Genomic DNA, 21,642 nt, shown 5'->3' with positions numbered 1-21,642 from the left:
GTAGTCAACACAAAGACATTACATTGTTCATAAGCAATACACATACCCCCCCTACATGCTTTCCCCTCTTCAATCTCTTAACTACGTTATACCTCCTCCTAGCAATCTAAAAACACCTTTCTTTCTGCTAGGCTTCCTGCTCATCTTCTGTAAACTTTCTACAGCCTATCTTATCTGTCCATGACCTGACATTTCTTTCTGCAACTTTTCCTGATCCTTTCCCATCAGCAACCAAATCACAAGCTCTATGACCTTTGTCCTTGCTCACTTTGCTCAACTCTATTCTATTCGAAGTTCCTATTCATTCTATTCGAAGACACAGTAGTGTTTCTCTTGTAAAATCTGCTTTCTTCAAATCCTTCCCATATAACCTCTCTTTCCCACTCAGATTACAATGCACATTAATTCTACAAAACACAGGGAACGACAAAGTAAACAGAAAGGGTTAATTGGAAAAAGCTTTCAGTTCACTCTTATCAGCAGCCCTCCCCCCAATAATCAACACTGCACATTCTTTCTATAATAACAGACAGACGGGATTACTGGAGAATACCCACAACGGCTCAGGGTATATATATATATCTCATCTACCTTTATAACAAGCAACCTCTACTAGTAATCCGTCTGGACAGGACATTTTAGCTATACACAGAGACTGACGATTATTTTCAATGACCAAAACTTCAACAATATTCTGGAGACACCACGGCTATATTCCCGCGTATATAGCTTTCCACATATGAGAACATAACACGCTCAATCATAAATGTAAGTATACGTATCATAAATCTTCCTAACCTCACACTAGTTTACCTAGGAGCACGTGTCACTGGCGTGTTCCCTCAGACTTAAACAGCCGAGTCCGCCCTCCCGACACATTAACCCTCACAGAATTTATCTCTTGGTCTTGTATACACAATTTTTAACCGTCTCAGACATAATATGCACAGCATACAAAATACCCCTTAAGCAGGTTAAAACGGTGGTCTTTTTTCCGAGTAAGAAATAACTATATTACCTGCCTTTCATTGATTTATCACTCTGGATCAGGAACAGGCAGAAAAGCAGTCAGAACCCAGATCACATCGGTAGATTTACATAAAGCAATCTTACCGTGTTCTGTAGATTTTCGGCCCCTGAGTTCTGCGTGCCATCTGCCGATCTCTGTACGTTCCAGGCTGTGACCTCACAGATCCACTCGCTCACCCAGGGACTCCACTGATCTGGAATATGATTTCTCCAGCAGGCTTTGGGGTATTTTGCCGCTTCCGAATTGTGCAGACATCATCAAACCAGGTCAGACACCAATGCTGGTCTAAAACTGGGAGAGTCTCTACAATGTGTAGAGGCTCAAGCCTTTTATTATAACACATGACAACCGCCCTTCAATGGGCGTGCAACAGATTACATCAGTAACATATAAGATTCTCATTTGTCGGATCATATAGAATCCCCCACCTCTCTGCCCACCCTCTCTCACGTCCGCCATAGTATGGACTTTGTCTTCTTTAGCATGAAGTCAGCTCCGTGTAGTGATGAATCATTGTTTAACTAGCTTGTGTGAAAGAGTGGAAGGGGGCTAGGTAAACACTCAGTGTTAAACACAGGATATACACGACACTATGGCCCTTAACTCTTAGAGGTCTCTTGTGTAACTTCCATGTACTTAACTAACATTTACATCAGACATCCATTGTCTAGCAAATACTATGATTAGATTGTGTGTGTGTCCTTTAAACTCCTCAGAGCTTAGAGTCATTACAACAGCAAAATACATTTGGGTTATATTAATCGATAGACATTTTATAAATAATCATCATGTCTATCACAGGAAGACTTTCAAACACCAATCCTGCGATCCTATTGGTCGGTCACTGATGCTGTCGCCATGGTGACAGATGTAGCTGCAGGTTCACTATATGGATATCCTTATATCATGGTGTGAGATGTGACGCCGTGGAGCTGAAGTGACGCCATTATTCTGCTTCTAGCCACATTCACACAACATTTAGGAACATTACTTTATCTTTCAGTTTTATTAATTTTTTCCTCCCTAAGTTATAGAAAATGCTTTATCTGCTGTGTTTCTACTACAAAATGGGAATGTTTTATCTTTGTGCTCCTTACACTGAGGCCACATTTAACCCCTTCAGTGGCGGGTTTCTTACCACCCTGTCAGACCCACCAGGGCAGGTGTTTGAAATGGGACTATCATTTAATTTCAACTAATTTTTGCGTTCCCAGAGCCATAACTTTCATTTTTCCATTGGCACGGTCATATGAGGGCTTGTTTTTTGCAGGACAAGTTGTACTTTTTGATTGCATCATTTTTGGGTATATATAATGTATTGTATCATTTTTGTAAAAAATCTTGTAGGGAGATTTGGGGGGAAATAAAAGAAATTCTGCCATTTGTCTTTTGGACTTCATTTTTCCGGCGTTCAGCGTGCAGAATAAATAATGTGATAACCTTATTCTCTGAGTCACACGATTCCGGCGATACCAGGTTTATACTTTTTTTTATGTTTTGCTTTTTTTGTACATTTAAAACATTTTTTTCTCTCTTAAAGGAGATGTCCCGCGCCGAAACGGGTTTTTTTTTTTTTTTGTTTATTCTTTGTTTATTGAAGGAAGTCAGATATGAACAACAATTTGTGACATTACAGGTAATAATAGTTGCATACAACCTTAGTTGAACAAAATCTAGAGACGAGGTCAGTTTTCCTTTATTTCTTTTAATAAGAAAAAGAAGAAGAAAGAAAATAATAATAGAGTTAGAGTTGTGGGGTGTAGGAGAGGTGGGATGGGCAAGAGAGGTTAGTGGGTGGTGAAGAGGTAGGGGAGGGGAGGGGGGACAGGGGGTAGGCACCTCTTGCATCTCCGGCGGTGTAACATTTATGAGAAGGAGGTATGAAACGTGTCAGTAATCAGCTTACGTCTTAATCGGCTGTGTCAACCTAAGCTGATAGGCTATTCCCAACACTACGGTAGAGTCTAAGAGTTAGTCCAGGAACTCCAAGTTTCCTTGAATTGTGTATGCGTTCTGTTTGCCCAGCTCGACAATTCCTCAAATCTACGGATTTCGTTGACTTTTGACAGCCACTGCGAGAAGGTGGGAGCTTGGGGTTGAAGCCAGTTTAAGGGAATAAGAGTTTTTGCTGCTGCTAGAAGGTGTGAGATCAAGTTTGTTTTGGAGGGCTTGAAGTTTGCTGACGGTTTAGCAAGAAAGACATGCTCCGGAAGGAGGCTAAAGTCGCTGCTAGTTATGTCTCGTAACTTGGACTCAACTTGATCCCAGAAGGGTTTTATTCGCGGGCAGGACCACCAGATGTGCACCAGAGAGCCGATGTGTTCACTACACCGCCAGCATGTATTGGAGTTCGCGAGTTTGTAGGCAAAGAGCCATTCTGGAGTTTTGTACCAGCGTGTTAATAACTTATAATGATTTTCTTGCAATCTGATGCACCTGGAGTGTCCATGGGCGTTTTCCAAGATAGTTTTAACCTCCTTATCTGACAAGTTAATCTTAAGCTCTGCTTCCCAGGATCTAATAAATGTGGGTCTGGTAATGTCTTGCCGATCGATGAATTTCTTTTTGAGAGTTGAGAGTTTCCTGTTGTGTGTCTGTCTGGCTGTGGCTACTCTTTCAAAGTCCGTCAGCGGGCGGGAGGATGTGAATGTTCTATTAAACATATCAAGGGTTTTTGATAAATGCAAGGTCTGTAGATGGTCGAGGGGAGGATGCGGGACCAGAGCTAGTAGTTTTTCAATGAGTTGTGTATCTCTGGATGTCCGATGGAACCACAAGTCATTTATCGTAAGTTTGTTTAGAAAGGACCAAAGTTTTTCTGTATGTTTGTCCAGCTTTATGTTTAAAATCTCTGGAACAAGAGTTAAGGGTGATATAGGAGAGGGGAAAGGAGCTAATTCTTCTTTCAGAAGATCCCAAGTCTCGCAGGCGCCGCTTATAAGTGGGTCATTTGAAGCTTTTTTGTAAATTTTGCTTGAAGGGCACCATAAGTCCCTTGGGAAAGTTGTTCCATATGAGGCATGTGCTAGAGAGCTTACGACTTGGTTTTTAGAGGGATTCACTAGTTCGAGCCATCTGTTGAGCTGAATAGCTTTATAATATTTTTCAATATCTGGGAGGTTTATTCCTCCTCTCTCCCTTTTCTGTGTTAGTAATTTATGTGATAGGCGAGGACGCTTATTATTCCAGAGGAATTTAGAGAAGTTTGACTTAATGCATTTGAAGAATGAGTTTGGTAGGCGAATTGGGATCATTTGGAGTTTATATAGAATTTTTGGTACAATATATGTTTGGATCAGGTTTTTCCTGCCAAACCAGGTTAAGAATGGTAAATTGTATGTTTTAAGTAACATTATCACTTCCTCTAGAAGAGGAGCAAAATTTTTGTTATACAGATTCTCTAAGTTTTTTGTGATCCGTATCCCTAAATAGTCGATGTAAGTTTTGGCCCAGCTAAAGGGTGAGGATGCCTGTAGTGTTTTTACAGCTGTTGCAGGGAGTGTGATGTTTAATACAGTAGATTTGGCGGCATTTATTTTAAAGTTTGAGACTGTACCATACAATTGCAGTAATTCATTGATTTTGTTCAGGCTCTTTTCGGGATTTGTTAGAATAAATAATATGTCGTCTGCGAAAGCTAGAGTTTTTATTTGATGTTGGTTTAATTCTAGGCCTTGTATATCTTTGCTTTGTCTAACCATCTGCAGCAAAATTTCTATTGAGAGGATGAAAAGAGTAGGGGATAGGGGGCAGCCTTGCCTTGTTCCATTTGAGATTGAAAAAGGTAGGGAGAATGTGTCATTGACTTTTATTTTTGCGTGCGGGTTCGAATATAATGAGAAAATAGCTCGTGTGAGGGCGGGAGGGAAATTAAATTTATCTAATACAGCTCGCATAAAGGTCCAATTTACTCTATCAAATGCTTTTTCAGCATCAATACCTAGCAGGGCTAGGGGTAGTTTTTTATTCTTAGCGTATCTCATAATGTGAAGAAGGCGCGCAGAGTTGTCTTTCCCCTCTCGACCAGCCACAAACCCAGATTGTTCTTCGTTAATTAGCCTCGGTATTATTTTGTTAATTCTTCTAGAAATTACTTTGGCCCATATTTTGACGTCTAAATTTAGAAGCGAAATGGGTCGGTAGCTACTGCACAAAAGGGGGTCCTTCCCCTCCTTATGTATAAGGGTAACGTAAGCTTCTTGGGCTTGTTTTGGTAGTTGTGCTCCCTCTAGCAGGGCGTTGAAGGAGGAAACCAATTGAGGTAAGATAATTCCTTGATATTTTTTATAATAGGCCAGTGGGAGACCATCTGGCCCAGGGCTTTTATGTTGTGCGAAGCTGTTTAAGACAGATGTGAGTTCCTCTAAAGTTACTGGTTTTGTTAAGTCGCATGTCTCTTCCTCATTCAGGTTTGGGAGAGCTAATGGGGCAAGTAGGTCCTCAATTTTTTTCTTTTTATCTTCTAGTTCCGTGTTGTCTAGTTTGTTTAAATTATATAGGTCTGTGTAGAACTCTCTAAAAGCTTGGGCTATTTTTATGGAACTGTGATGTAATTTTCCCGCTCCGTCAGCAATTGTGGGGATGTATGTTTTGCTCCTCGCTTTTTTGATGTATGAGGTCATGAGTCTACCTCCCTTATTGCCGTGTGCATATAACTGGTGTTTAAAGTATAGTAGGGATTTAGCGAATTTATTATTTAAAATGTCTTTGAGTTTTTCTCTAAGTGCTGTTAATTTAGGTTGGGCTTCTTGTGCTTTTTTTTGTTTTGCTATCTGTTCTAGTGTAGAAATCTGTAAAAGTATGTCGTCAATCTCCTTTTGATTACGTTTTTTCTGAGTTGCTCCTAGGGCTATGAATATACCTCTGATCACCGCTTTATGAGTCTCCCAGACCAGCGGTTGTTTGTCTTGAGTTTGAACGTTTTCCTTAAAGAAAAGGTCCAAATTTTTAGCTATTTTTTCCGCTATTTCCTGGTTTTCCAGCAGAGATTCGTTTAGTCTCCATGACCAGTTTTTGCTCACTGAGCTCGGTTTGGTAAGAGAGACTGTTACAGGTGCGTGATCAGAGATTGTTATGTTTCCTATACTCGGGTTTTTTATTTGGTGCATTGAGGCTGAGGAGATAAAGATATAATCAATTCTTTGATGCGATTTATGTACTTGGGAATAGAATGAGTAGTCTTTAACTGTCGGGTTAAGGGTTCTCCAAACATCGATGACTTGAAGGTTTTGGAGTGAGCTAATTAATTTTTTCCGCGCTTTCTGAGATATCTGGGATTTCCCTGAGGATGAATCTAGCAGGGGGTTTATGGTGAGGTTAAGATCAGCTCCTATTATTATCTTGCCCTCTGCAAATAATTTGAGTTTGTTTAAAGCTTCCAGCAGCCATGCAATCTGATTTTGATTAGGGGCATAGAGATTTACCAGAGTATATGTTTCGGAGTGTATTTTACCCTTTAGGAAGAGCATTCTCCCTTCTGTGTCTGATAATTTTTTCTCAAGGATGAACGGTACCGAGGAGTGAAGTGCTATAGCAACTCCTTTAGACGCGCTTGAGGGGTGATTATTAAAATGCCATTTATCAAATTCTTTTTTAGAAAGTTTTGGGGTATTTTCACCTTTGACGTGGGTCTCCTGTAAGAAGACTATTGAGGATTTTAATTTTTTAAGGAGCCACCTTATTCTGCTTCTCTTTTGAGGTGAATTCATACCTTTTACGTTTAGGGTTGTGATTTTGTATTCTTCCGCCATTATGAGTTTAGGTGCGGGTGAGTACGTTTATGCTGCAAGTGCCAAAACAGCCAAACGTATTATTTTGGCTGGGTTAGGTGTGGGCTTCGGGTTGGGTAATAGAAGGGGAGGAGGGAAAGAAGGAGTCTGAGGGAAGAAAGAGAGGGTAAAGAGAGATAAGAAAAAAGAGAAAAAAAAAACAAAACAGGGAATTCTATGAGAGTGTTCCCAGTGGAGTCCGGGAGTAAGAAAGAAAAACAATCCTTCTCAAAACGACGAAAAGGATCGTAGAACTAAGTGTATTAAGTGTTGTAGGTGGAACGTGCCCTACTTAATGCATAAAAATGCTAATAAACAACATGAAATTTTCTTAGCATGCTAAATTCTTGCATAGTTATGTCTGTGCATAAAAACATTGTGTCAAGTATCAAGTATCTCCAAAATACAAACTAACATTGTATGTATGCGCGTGACCACCACCCGGCCCCCCCAGACACACGCCGCGGGAGAGGAGGGGCGGGAAGGAGGCCAGACGCATCCCACCAATGCATATATTGAACCAACAAGGCAAATCTTAATTATGTCTGTGCATAAAACATCGTGTCAAGTATCAATTATCTCCAAAATACCAACTAACACTGTAGGTATGCGCGTGACCGCCACCCGGCCCCCCCAGACACACGACGTGCGGAAGGAGGGGTGGGGAGGAGGCCAGACGCAACCCACCAATGCATATATGAAACCAACAAGGCAATTCTTCCGAAGGGTCGCCGGAGGGGCCTCGACTCGCCTCATCGCCAGGAGGCAAAGAGGAGCAAAAAAAAAAAGAAGAAGAAAGGCTCCAACGCCGGCTGGGCTGGGTCCGTCCCAAATATAAGAAACAAGCCAATCGGAGAGTGTCACATTTCCGAGACCAGACAACACCGTCGCCTTTATGCCATAGCATAGCCTCGTGGTGACTAGTCTCCGAAAAGGTGCCACAAAAATTAAGTGTAATTAAACAGGTGGTGGTGCATGGCAATACTTATCAGAGGTAGATCAAGTCTCTTGTTCTAGCTTTGTCTTTCACTCCAAGGCGAATTCGGGTTCGCTGCAAGTGTGTCTCGAACAGGTCCTCTGCTGCGTATGAAGGGGTTGGAAAAAAAAGGAAGGAAAAGAAAAAGCACAGGGGACCGGGGAACCAGAGAGAAATTAAAGTTAGTTTGAGTCATACACATTCTGGAGATGGTAGTTCCCAAGGGTCGACGGGTCCATATCAGTCCGGTGAGTTACATCTTTTGCTTCAGCTCTGACACCATTCGGTCTTTCAGCCATCTTGCGGTATGGGTGTCTCAGGAATCTGTGCCTGCTGGAAGTCGAGCCTGGCTCTGGATCTCCTATTCCTGGGGGATTTGGAGCGTGAAGCGGTCTTCCAAGGGGTCTGCTTCTCCAGTCTCCGATCTCCATCTCTCTCTCCCAGAGGCATCCATGAAGTAATCTGGATTGGCGAGATCCCCAGCACACTCCAAGCTTTCTCCAGATCAGCCGGAGTGTGTATTGTAATCCGTTTACCGTCTTTCTGAATCGCCAGGCCGAAAGGAAAGAGCCATGCGTACTGTAAGTTCTTGGCTCTAAGTGCCTCGAGGAGGGGTTTAAGTTGCCTTCTCTTTGCGAGGGTAGAAGGAGCTAGATCTTGGTATATTTGAAAGACAACGTCCTGATACTTTAATTGGTTTCTGTCTCTAGATGCTGTTAGTATTGCATGAGTATCATTGAAAGAAAGTAGGCCGCAAATTATGTCTCTCGGAGGATCTCCGGTTTTTGGTTTGGGTCTTAGGGCTCTGTGAATTCTCTCAATGATGATCTGACTGGCTCGTTCTTCGCCTAAGAGGTCGGTGAATATGGTTGCGGCAGTACTTCTCAAGGCATCAGTTGAGATAGACTCCGGAAGACCCTTAAGTCTAATGTTTCGTCTACGGCTTCTATTTTCTTGATCCTCAATTAAGACTAGGGCTCTGTCAATCTGGTCTCTTTGTGTATCTACATGGTCGGTCAGATCGTTTGTTTGTGTGATGAGATCAGTGCACGTATTCTCTAAATCTTCAACTCTGTTACCTATTTGGTGGATTTCTGTTTTTATTTCTGTCAGTTCTTTCAGTATAGGGTGTAGCGCCTGTGCTAGCGCTTTTTTGAGGAAGTTCTTGGTTATACTCGATCTATGTGCACTGCTAACTTCTGTATCATTGTCGCTGTCAATATCAGATGCCGACATATTATCGTCTTCTGTGACCGGCAATGGGTTTTTCTTGGAGGGACCTGCTGGGGAGTGAGCGCTACGTTTCTTTAAAAAGCGCTGTAAATCGGGTTGGTTCCTGGAGTTCATCTGCTGTCCGGGCGTAGGGACTGCCTTATCTTTTGTCTTTACCATCTTGGAGATAGCTAAAGCTAAGGCTCTTGCGTAGGGCACGGTTTAATGTGGGTTTTTTTTTTTAGAACATTTTTTTTTTTTTTGGAAGAGTACTTGGGTCACACTCCTGTTTCTTTAATAGAGGAGTGGGGTACAGAGGAGGTAGCTGGGTTTGAGAGGTAGGGGACGTGGACCACCTCTGCAGGTAGGAGAGCCTGTGCAGGTCAGCCCTGTCTATGAGAAGCACTTTGTGTGTGGTACAGTGTGCTCCCTAGTTGTATCTATCTGCTGAGTGTCTGCCTCAGTTCTGGGCTGGGAACCTGCTGTGCTTATGTATGAGCACTGTCTCCTCCTGGGGAAGCACCGGCCTCTTTTGCTGGAAGCGGAGAGGTAAGCGGGGGCTCCTGTCTCCTTGGGGCTTCTATTTGTTAGTCTTATGTGTATTTTACAGGTGTCGGCTTACCGCTACGGCTCCCGCGCTCGCCGCCGTCACGGAGCTCCTTATGTCCTTAATGAGTCAGCTCCGGCTCCACCAATGTATGTGGCAAGGCAGGGAGGCTTCCTTTGCCTTTGCTGTGTGCTCCGGGTACCTCCGCCCGTCAGCGTATAGGCCGCGGTATCTTGTAGCCGGAAATCGAGCTCCCGGCTCCGGCCTGTCAGCTAGGCCTCAGCTGCCGTAGCTCACTGCTGCTTCTGCGGGATCTCCGCTCTGGTCTCAACGCTCCCGGTGTCTCTTGGAGGACTTCTTGTAGCTTGAGGAGCCTTAGATGAGTGGAGAAGAAGTCAAAAACTCAGTTTTTAATGTGTTCTCCAGCGGGCTCTCTCTCGGTGCGACTTCTCAGTATGGTGGTTAGGCCACGCCCCCGGGTTTTTTTTTTTTTTAACCCCCCCCCCCCCGTTCGGCGCGAGACAACCCCGATGCAGGGGTTAAAAAAACCACCCGCACAGCGCTTACCTGAATCCCGGAGGTCCGGCGTCTTCATACTCACCTGCTGAAGATGGCCGCCGGGATCCTCTGTCTTCATGGACCGCAGGGCTTCTGTGCGGTCCATTGCCGATTCCAGCCTCCTGATTGGCTGGAATCGGCACGTGACGGGGCGGAGCTACACGGAGCTACACGGAGCCCCATAGAGAAGAGGAGAAGACCCGGACTGCACAAGCGCGGCTAATTTGGCCATTGGAGGGCGAAAATTAGTCGGCACCATGGAGACGAGGACGCCAGCAACGGAGCAGGTAAGTATAAAACTTTTTATAACTTCTGTATGGCTCATAATTAATGCACAATGTACATTACAAAGTGCATTATTATGGCCATGCAGAAGTGTATAGACCCACTTGCTGCCTCGGGACAACCCCTTTAAAGGTTTCCTTTTGTGTCTCCACATTCCAAGAGCCGTATTCATGTTATTTCCCATTGCCAGAGCTCCAGAAGGCCGTGTTTTTTGCAGGATGAATTCTAGTCTTCATTTATCTAATTTTTGGGAACATATAAAATTTTGATCGCTTTTTATTTCATTTTTTCTAGGGCCAAGATAAACAAAATCTAATTATGGCATGTTTTTATTTTTATTTTTCACTGCATTCTCTGAGCAGTATACACAATGTAATAAAGTCATTCTACAGGCCAGTACGATTATGCCAATACCAAATTGTAATAATTTTTTGTTTTTGGCTACTTTTTCACACTGAATGGCTGTGATTGGTTAACCAATCAGAATTAGCTTGTTGGAGGTGGGGCATTCAAGCCCTGCATCCAGAAAGCAATGCTCTGTCGGTGTGGAGAAGGACGCTACAGCCTGAAACAGAGCCGCAGACCATCGTGAGGACCGAAACGCTGGTGACAGGTGAGTATTAGACCCCCCTGAGCCTCAGCTTGCGAGTTTTTTGACTTGCAAGCAGGGTCGTAACCAGAGTTTTTGATATTAAATCGGAGCAAGAATTTGGGAGAGAGCCTGCTTGCAAATCAAAAAACTAGCAAGCTATGTACAAGGGTACTATCACCGAGAAGACCCAGAGTTCAGGGTTAAACCCCCCCAAATCTAAGGCATCCCTATTTATTGACATTTGCGGTAATGGTAGACGAGGAGCTCTCGAAGCTCTCAAAAGAAGAGAAATTTAAACATCAGAATTTAACCACAAGGGAGAAGAAAGCCCTAGAATCCATCGAAAGCGATGCAACTATCGTGAATAAGCCCTCCGACGAGGGGGCAACATTGTGGTACTAGATCGGCATTCCTATCGCGATATGTGTCTATGTATCCTAAATGATAGTACTTCATAGCTAGACCTATCATATGACCCAATGGATGGATTTGCAAAAAAAACTTAGAGATGTTGTCATCAGCCAAAGAAGACTCCCTAATAGGGAAAAGGGAGTTTTTGAATTTGTATCCACAAACTCCTCAAATCGTGACTTTCTATGGGCTACCTAAGGTACATAAAGGTTTGGCGCCACTGAAAGGTAGACCCATAGTGTTGGTGATCGTCATTCTGACCCAAGGAATTAGCAAGTATCTAGATATTATCCTGAGACCGTTTGTTGAGGCATTACCAGCTTATACGAGAGATACCACGGATGTACTCAAACGGCTGGAAGGCATATAATCACCAGATACGAAGCTGGCGAGTTTGGATGTAGAATTCCTCTACAGCTCTATCTCCCACTCGGGCGAACTGCAAGCTGTGCAATTCTTTTTGAACCCAAGAGGTACACATCTAACATAGTAAGAGTATCCAGTTCATTCGGATTAAGACCCAACTCAGAGCATTGTTTTCCTGCTCTGGATAGTAAGAAAAAACAAACTTGTGCCAGCGTAACTTTCTTAAGAACAGTGAAACATCCTTGGTCCAAATGGAACAGTCAAATTTATTAGTAGGAATCAAGGACAAGCCTTTCCTCGTTACTGCCTGCTCAACCTCTGACCCTTCAGGATACATTGATGATCTGTAAATCACCTTTCATGGCTGGGGGTGCAGAGTGCGATTGCCTCTCATGAGAATTGATCAGACTTCTCAGGAAGGAAGACCTATTGACCGCTATTCAGGAAACCCCATGCCACCGCGATTCCTCAACATATAATTCAAAATTAGTGGGTCTAAAAACTATGCTCCATTTGAGTTAAATCTTCCCCTACCATGCATTCTGGGTATCGTGCCACCCCTACCCCTAGGTCTCTCTGGGTAGGACCCTCTTTAGATGACTCATTACCAGAGATCACAGAGATCCCTATTGCACTGAAGAGGTTTCCGTTCCCTCAGATATCCAGTATACTTTTCTATTGCAGGTTTGAGTGTTTCTCCTTTTTCTCATCTTCTGTCTCTCCTGAGAACCCCCGGGTATCCTTAATCATTTCCTCTAAGCTCTTAGGCAGGGTTCACACAGGGCGGATTCCCGTCGGAAATCTCGCGGTTTGGCCGCAGCAAAAACCGTGAGATTTCCGCCGAGAGAACCGCCGCGGCCCGGCCGCATGCTTTTCCGTTGCGGCCGGCTCTCCCATAGAGGAGAGCGCGGCCGTGACATAAATAAACAAAAAACCGAAAGTAAACAGACATGCTCAATCTTTGGAAACCGCGGCTGCGGCGGCCGCAGCCACGGTTTCAGACGGATTTACCGCTGCGGATTAGCCATCCCGTGTGGACGAGGTTTCTGAGAAACCTCGTCCACATGGCTGGCTTATCCAGAGATTAGCGGCCGCGGGCGGATCTGCTGCGGCAGAACCGCGGCAAATCCGCCCTGTGTGAATGCAGCCTTACTCTTCTTTTCTAGATTTATCTTCTCTTCCTCTAATAATAGATTCATGAGCCTAAAAGAGCTTTCAGTGGCCTCCTTCTCCCACCGTGTCATGAAGGGACCCGTTCTTCATTTTAGTGGTGGCAAAATGTGAGCCCTCAGCCCTCGAGGTACTATTTTGCGTTCTAAATAGTTGGTCAGCCTCTGCACCTCCCACCATGACCTTTTACATTCCTTATAGGTCCTAGTGAGATTCTTAAAGGCATAATTAATCAAAGTAGCTTGAGTATGTATGTCCAGATCTTTATTCAAGAAAACTGATTTGGCCTCTAATAGCCAGGGGGCAGTATTGATGCTCCGTGACAGAAAACCTGCCATTTCAATCATAAGCAAATCACCGCAGCCGAATGGTCCTTATAACAACTATTCCATCACCGAGAAGAACAGAAAAAAATTATTTTTTTCAAATATAACCTTTAATAATATTCCTTAAAAACAAGGTGTACACATATAATATTCCACATGTGTCTCCAATACAGAGAGATCACAAATCATCCTAAATACAGATCCTACAGATCACGGGTGAGATCACCTTCAGGGCAATGTATATAGATGAATCACCAATATTGGTAATCATTATGGAAGTCCCCAGCAAAGTATCACGTGTATCCTTTCCTTTATCATGTTCTTAAATGTTCTCCTGTGCTTGGTGTATACACTTTTATACTGCCTCCTATGTACAAAAATATAACTACTATTATACTGCCCCCTATGTACAAAAAAACAACTACTATAATACTGCCCCCTATATACAAGAATAGAACTACTATAATACTGTCTACCGTGTTTCCCCGAAAGTAAGACAGTGTCTTACTTTCTTTTTATCCCCAAAAGCCAGACTATGTCTTACTTTCGGGGTATGTCTTATAATAAAAAAAAATCATTACTCACCTCCCCCGGCGTTCTGTCGCGCTCCGTCATTGAATAGTGTGATTGGCTGAAGCCACGTGCGCCTTCAGCCAATCACAGCCATTCTGTAACTGGCTGATGGCGTGTGTATTAGCTTTCTGGAGGCGGGGATTTCAAGCCCCCGCATTCAGAAAGCAATGCTGCGCCGGGGACGAGGAGCGAGCGACATCCTACCGGAGCGCGACAGCACGCCGGGGGAGGTGAGTAATGATTTTTTTTTTTTCTACGGTATGTCTTACTTTCGGGGTACGGCTTACATTGGCCAACAACCCCCTGACACCCCCGATACGTCTTACAATCGGGGGTGTCTTACTATCGGGGAAACACGGTATGTACAAGAATATAACTACTATGATACTGCCTCCTATGTACAAAAATATAACTACTATTACACTGCCCCCTATGTACAAAAATATAACTACTATAATACTATGCCTTATGTACAAGAATATAACTACTATAATACTGCCTCCTATGTACAAAAATATAACTACTATAATACTACTCCCTATGTACAAGAATATAACTACTATAATACTGCCCCTATATACAAGAATTTAACTACTATAATACTGCCTCCTATGTACAAGAATATAACTACTATAATACTGCCCCCATATACCAGAATATAACCACTATAATACTGCTCCCTATGTACAAGAATATAACTACTATAATTCTGCTCCCTAGGTATAAGAATATAACTACTATAATACTACCCTTATGTACCAGAATATAACTACTATAATACTGCGCCTATGTACAAGAATATAACTACTATAATACTGCTCCCTATGTACAAGAATATAACTACTATAATACTGCCCTTATGTACCAGAATATAACTACTATAATACTGCCCCCTATGTACCAGAATATAACTACTATAATACTGCTCCCTATGCACAAGAATATAACTACTATAATTCTGCTCCCTAGGTACAAGAATATAACTACTATAATACTGCCCCCTATGTACAAGAATTATATAACTATAATACTACTCCCTATGTACAAGAATATAACTACTATAATACTGCTCCTTTGTACAAGAATATAACTACTATAATACTGCCCCGTATGTACAAGAATATAACTACTATAATACTGCCTCCTATGTACAAGAATATAACTACTATAATACTGCCTCCTATGTACAAGAATATAACTACTATAATACTGCCTCCTATGTACAAGAATATAACTACTATAATACTGCCCCCTATGTACAAGAATATAACTACTATAATACTGCTCCTATGTACAAGAATATAACTACTATAATACTGCCCCCTATGTACAAGAATATAACTACTATAATACTGTCCCTTTATGTACAAGAATATAACTTCTATAATACTGTCCCCCTATGTACAAGAATATAACTACTATAATACTGCCTCCTATGCACAAGAATATAACTACTATAATACTGCCCCCTATGTACAAGAATATAACTACTATAATACTGCCCCCTATGTACAAGAATATAACTACTATAATACCGTTCTCCTATGTACAAGAATATAACTACTGTAATACTGCCTCCTATGCACAAGAATATAACTACTAGAATACTGCCTCCTATGCACAAGAATATACACTACCGTTCAAAAGTTTGGGGTCACATTGAAATGTCCTTATTTTTGAAGGAAAAGCACTGTACTTTTCAATGAAGATAACTTTAAACTAGTCCTAACTTTAAACAAATGCACTCTATACATTGCTAATGTGGTAAATGACTATTCTAGCTGCAAATGCCTGGTTTTTTGTGCAATATCTACAAAGGTGAATAGAGGCCCATTTCCAGCAACTATCACTCCAGTGTTCTAATGGTACAATGTGCTTGCTCATTGGCTCAGAAGGCTAATTGATGATTAGAAAACCCTTGTGCAATCATGTTCACACATCTGAAAACAGTCTAGCTCGTTACAGAAGCTACAAAACTGACCTTCCTGTGAGCAGATTGAGTTTCGGGAGCATCACATTTGTGGGGTCAATTAAACGCTCAAAATGAGAACTTTCATCTGAAACTCGACAGTCTATTCTTGTTCTTAGAAATGAAGGCTATTCCATGCGAGAAATTGCTAAGAAATTGAAGATTTCCTACAACGGTGTGTACTACTCCCTTCAGAGGACAGCACAAACAGGCTCTAACCAGAGTAGAAAAAGAAGTGGGAGGCCGCGTTGCAAAACTAAGCAAGAAGATAAGCACATTAGAGTCTCTAGTTTGAGAAACAGACGCCTCACAGGTACCCAACTGGCATCTTCATTAAATAGTACCCGCAAAACACCAGTGTCAACATCTGCAGTGAAGAGGCGGCTGCGGGATTTTGGGCTTCAGGGCAGAGTGGCAAAGAAAAAGCCATATCTGAGACTGGCCAATAAAAGAAAAAGATTAAGATGGGCAAAAGAACACAGACATTGGACAGAGGAAGACTGGAAAAAAGTGTTGTGGACGGATGAATCCAAGTTTGAGGTGTTTGGATCACAAAGAAGAACGTTTGTGAGACGCAGAACAAATGAAAAGATGCTAGAAGAATGCCTGACGCCATCTGTTAAGCATGGTGGAGGTAATGTGATGGTCTGGGGTTGCTTTGGTGCTGGTAAGGTGGGAGATTTGTACAGGGTAAAAGGGATTCTGAATAAGGAAGGCTATCACTCCATTTTGCAACGCCATGCCATACCCAGTGGACAGCGCTTGATTGGAACCAATTTCATCCTACAACAGGACAATGACCCTAAACACACCTCCAAATTGTGCAAGAACTATTTACAGCAGAAGCAGGCAGCTGGTATTCTATCGGTAATGGAGTGGCCAGTGCAGTCACCAGATCTGAACCCCATTGAGCTGTTGTGGAAGCAGCTTGACCGTATGGTACGCCAGAAGTGCCCATCCAACCAATCCAACTTGTGGGAGATGCTTCTAGAAGCGTGGGGTGCAATTTCACAAGCTTACCGCAACAAATTAACAGCTAGAATGTCAAAGGTGTGCAATGCTGTAATTGCTGCAAAAGGAGGATTCTTTGACAAAAGCAAAGTTTGATGTAAAAACAATGTTATTTCAAATACAAATCATTATTTCTAACCTTGTCAATGTCTTGACTCTATTTTCTATTCATTTCACAACGCATGGTGGTGAATAAGTGTGACTTTTCATGGAAAACACAAAATTGTTTGGGTGACCCCAAACTTTTGAACGGTAGTGTAACTACTATAATACTGCCTCCTATGCACAAGAATATAACTACTAGAATACATTAAAAACCCTATTGATTTACATTGGGCCAGTCGGACCTACGTTTTTCACAGATATATTAGGTGCACGTCTTTTTTCGGTGTGTAATACGCACCATTACAATCTATGGGTGCAGTAAATAGTGAATGTGCATGTTATATTACTTCATGGATTCACCTGAATAAGGCTGCACATTCACCCCCCATTTCTATGGGTCCAAGCTGTACGCTTCCAAAGCCCTCTTCTGGCACAGCCTCTCCAACTCATCCACGTGCTCCGTGCCGCCATAGTACCTGTCAGTAGAGGCAGGAGAGAACATGAAGACCCTCTTTTTGGTGTCCTAGTGTAGTATAGCGCCTGCTAGAGGAGCTTCACACGAGGTGTAAATTTTGAACAATTTCTGAAGAGAAGATCCACAGCATTTACAGTCTGAGCCGCGTGGAGGAGATGTAAACCTCTTCCACATGGTGCATAAAGATCTGCACAAGTCAGTACAGAACTAATATGTGGTGCGGTTTTAAGTCCGCAGCATGTCAGCTTATACTGTGGATATTCAGTATGAATTCCACCCCTTCAAATGAGGGTGTGAAAAACACACCAAAATCCACGTGTTGCGTGTATGGCGACATTGATTCTTGTGCCGACTGCACTAAAATCTGCAGCGCCAGCTGAACAATCATATTAACAATTGTTCGTCTTCATGCAATTATCTGCCGTGTGTGAACGCAGTGATGAAGCGCTGATCACAATGCTTTGTCTTCCAGCACACGTTACAAGTAGCCAAGAATCGGCCGATGGAAGAGCTCCCTAACGCAGGGTTAGTTTAATACTGTTGCACAGGAGTCACATAACCCGAATAGCGCTGTATGCAGAAAACAGCAAGAGATTGTTAAATCCATATTATTGGCAAAAGAGAAGGTACATTTTTATTTCCGATGTACTGGAACAGACATTTTTGTTGCAAAATTCTTCATACCCTTTAAGTAAGGCAGCTCTAACACTCAATATGAGGGGCTCCTAGCTGGGTCTCTCTGGGATGGGGGATTGTCTAAGGGATCTCACACAAGGGCAACCCTGTCTACAGGGGCTGTCCCAAGATATAGGCTTATCTCCTTATCCACAGGATAGAGGATAAGTGTCTGATCAGTGAGAGTCTGACTTCTGGGATCCGCAGAGATCACAAAAACAGAGGGGACTGAGGCTTCCCATAAGAACGGTGTAGCAGTCGCGCACACGCCCTGCTAGCCTCAGCAGCGCACATGCTTGATTGCTGCTCCATTCATACAGTGGGGGACACAAGACCTGCATTTTCATGATAGGCAGGGGTCCGAGAATTCAGAACCCCCACCAATCAGACATTTAATCACCTATGCCGTGAATAGGAGACAAGTTTGTAACTTGGGACCGTCCATGGAAGTCAATACTGTGTACAGCAGCAATAACCTTCTCTATTATACAGGCAGTTTGTCTGTCGCCACCACCAAGGCTTTCTGTAAGAACACAGTTAAGTAACATTACGGGTGTTTTCCCATCTGCGCTGGGGATTCCAATGTCCTCCTCTGGTTGGGAAACAGAAAAGAAACCCCGCAGCCCAAGGGGTCCGCCTGTGGACGGAACCAAAGAGCGCAGGACGGACCCCATTGACTATAATGGGGTCTGCCTACTTTCCGTCCAGCTGTCCGATTTTGCAACCACATCTGTGAGGACACCTCCGTCTGGAGGTCCTGATGCAGATGTGAAACCACCCTTAGAATGTGTCTTGTATTAGTCCATGACTAATTAAGGAAAAACATAACAGCAAGGATACCAGACACACACAGCAGTTGGCATTTCCTTTAAAGGCCCAGTCCCCATCATAACGGACACGTCTCTATGTGATCAGCCCTGCCCATTATGATGAGATGCACTGGTGTCACCCACTCACCTCTGTCCTGGGTAACCCTCCGAATACTTGTTGTTCATACAGGAGCCCAGAGCCTGCAAAACTGCACAGCTGGCAAAGTCCTCGGAGGCGATGAGCTCCAGCCCGTAGCGCTGCCGCTGCTTCTCGAAGCCCGGGGTGGAACAACCTGGTACTGATGTTCTGCTGCATTCCTTGGGCATTCTGATGCCGTTCCATATATACCTTATGATCCGGCTCTCCAGCACTTTCAGTTTTCTTCTCCAATGATGAAACAGAAAACTGGAAATGACAACTCCGATGTAACCCAGCCTAATCCAGTGGACATTCTCATAATTCAGCCCCTCGTAGCCTGGAAATATGATAATCTAAGGGCAAGAATACTCCCATCCAAGGCCAATAGGAATCTACCTGATCGTCAGGCAGCCGGACCGTCTGTGAGGGAAGTTGTCGGGGGGGGGGGGGGTTAGTCTGCTCAAACAGACTGGTCAGTGATGTTGTCCGTTTCCAAATTGACCTAGGTATCAGATCGAGCGCTCTGAGAGACACAGAACAGACCAGTACACTCAGTATGGTTTGAAACAAGTGACTCTGTTTATTATTTGCATTGTCTTGGTTTTTATAGCCAATCGCTCTTGCAGGGATGCGACTTGTGGTTAAACAGGGAAAAACTCGTGATTTCACATTTGACAAAAACTTATGACTTAACATATGACCTTAGACAAACATATTTTTCTTTAAAGAACTGATGACTCTCTGTTGTCAAGCCATTTCTTGCTAAACTTATGAACATCTGCTCTGGTGACCTTCCTGATTCCATTCAGGTCAAGCGTAGACCTTAAGACGACAGGAAACCACAGGTCTGTTCCTCAAAATAGTCATGAGTTCTCTTTCACACATAAAATATTGCACAGTTCATACTTTATCTTCAAATGGATTTGTTAAGCAACATATATTAATTTCTTTTAGCCCCTATCATTCCCCCATTTTGGACATCAGGAAGACACACGCAGGGTCCAGTTCTATTTTGAAAAGTCATAGTCGAGGTAGGTCCTATTGGTCGACTAGTCCCTATAAGGCGTCTCTAGTATAATTTATAAACCGCTGCTAATTATAATAAACATAATTAATCCAATCAACGTTTATTTACCATAATGACCAGGAAAATGGACTCGAATCTAGTTTTAACTTGGTCTCTATTTTTTTTTTAAACTCGTCAGGTACCCCCCTTGGCTATCCTATGACGTCAATGTACACGTGTAGATCAAAACTACCACCAGGGGTCTCTCTTCTCGCTCTAGTATGATGTTACAGTACTAGTAGCGTGCACAGGTACACACGGCGTGGGACTCCCTAATCTTCACCCACACCAATGTCTCTCCTGGAGATAGTCCTAATGGTGAACACGTCCAGGTCGCCTCACCCTGACCCTACACTACCTAGTGACAAGACTGGAAGGAACCGCCGTATGTTCTGTGTAGCTAAGTAGAGTGGGTGGTCCTTCATAGTTGCTATCCAGTCCTTCTACCTCCCTCTTTTGTCTTTTGGTGAGTTGTGGGCTGTTAGGTTTTTGGTACATTAGTATACTTAATCTAGCTAGGGAGCAGGGACCTCCGGTCAGGTTAGCTGGAATATATGTGTAAGTCAGGTTACCGCAGGACAGGACCCAGCCTAATGGTAATTTGACGTGCCTAAAATGGCTGGGGCTTCGGACTGTGTGGTTGCAAAGCATAGGAGTATGTACCTTTCTACATTGCTCGACTGTGCGATTACAGAGTCTCTGGGAATCACTAGTCACCCTGGTTCTCTGCGCACAACCTCCCATATGTTCTTTATTACACGTGAAGTTATAGCATACCTCAGCCGGAGCGACATTCCTGACCCGGAAACGAGTCATATTTGACCAAAGTGTATGTTCGACCACATCACAATAGGGACAATATTCATATACATTAAGAAAGGTATTTTCCTGGATAACATTGCTCTCTTCCACATCACTATCGTTATGCACTATTGAATATATATCGCGAAGTGTCTTTATTGGAGTGGGGATAGACAGTAAGCAAGTCCGTAAAATATCTTCCCCACTCCGAAGGTTGGGCATGCACATGTGGGAGATATTCAGTACGTCTTTTGCAAAGTATTCCCACATGTTGGGGTGTCCTTCCGCCCAAACAGTCCATCTTCTTCTTACATCGACAGTTGGTGAGGAGTTGTCCCGAAAAGAGAGTAGTCCAAGAAGACAAAGGGTAAATAATACACCTATCCAGACTATCAGTGCTGGTGTCCAGGTTGCCATCCCCCTCCCCCACCCTGGGTTGGGCTTACTCTCCACCCCCCTCGTGGTGCTGAGGCGTTGGAACTTTCTTGCAGTGTGAGGCATGAATCCAAGTGGGTTTGCCTTCTACCTTGACCGAGGTGGGAGTGGTTAACAGCACCTGGTATGGTCCGTCAAAGCGAGGTTCCAAAGTCTTTCTGACGTGTCTCTTTACCACCACCCAATCTCCAGGTTGCAGAGAGTGGGATCCTTCCAAACTATCAGGGTCTGGAATAGAAGAGAAAACTAGGTCGTGCATTATTTTTAGCTTTTGGCATAAGTCCTGCACAAAGGAAGTAACTTTATCATGTCCCAGGGATAGAGCTTGTGGGTGATACAGTCC

General features: G+C 43.3%; 1 protein-coding gene across 8 annotated transcripts in view; it reads right to left on the bottom strand.

The window, feature by feature from the left end:
* The window catches only part of LOC136576366 (uncharacterized), a 202,035-nt gene that overhangs the window by 156,202 nt on the left and 24,191 nt on the right, over nucleotides 1-21,642 (bottom strand). For 4 of the 8 annotated variants that reach the window (XM_066575594.1, XM_066575595.1, XM_066575591.1 and 1 more), the window contains one exon: nucleotides 17,260-17,375. The exons of 3 other annotated variants lie outside the window; for them this stretch is intronic. Coding sequence is in view for 3 of the 5 variants with exons in the window: in XM_066575591.1 (XP_066431688.1) it covers nucleotides 17,260-17,288 (29 nt within the window). In the remaining 2 variants the exon portion in view is untranslated. Of the gene's footprint in view, nucleotides 1-17,259; nucleotides 17,376-19,006; nucleotides 19,267-21,642 lie in introns of those variants that run through there. One more of the 8 variants, XM_066575592.1, reaches the window with a different exon arrangement.

The sequence above is a fragment of the Eleutherodactylus coqui genome, chromosome 8 (genome assembly GCF_035609145.1).
Source record: "Eleutherodactylus coqui strain aEleCoq1 chromosome 8, aEleCoq1.hap1, whole genome shotgun sequence".
NCBI classification, from domain to species: Eukaryota; Metazoa; Chordata; class Amphibia; order Anura; family Eleutherodactylidae; genus Eleutherodactylus; species Eleutherodactylus coqui.
The sequence above is the reverse complement of the archived record's forward strand: the minus strand, read 5'-3'. Positions and strand labels throughout refer to the sequence as shown.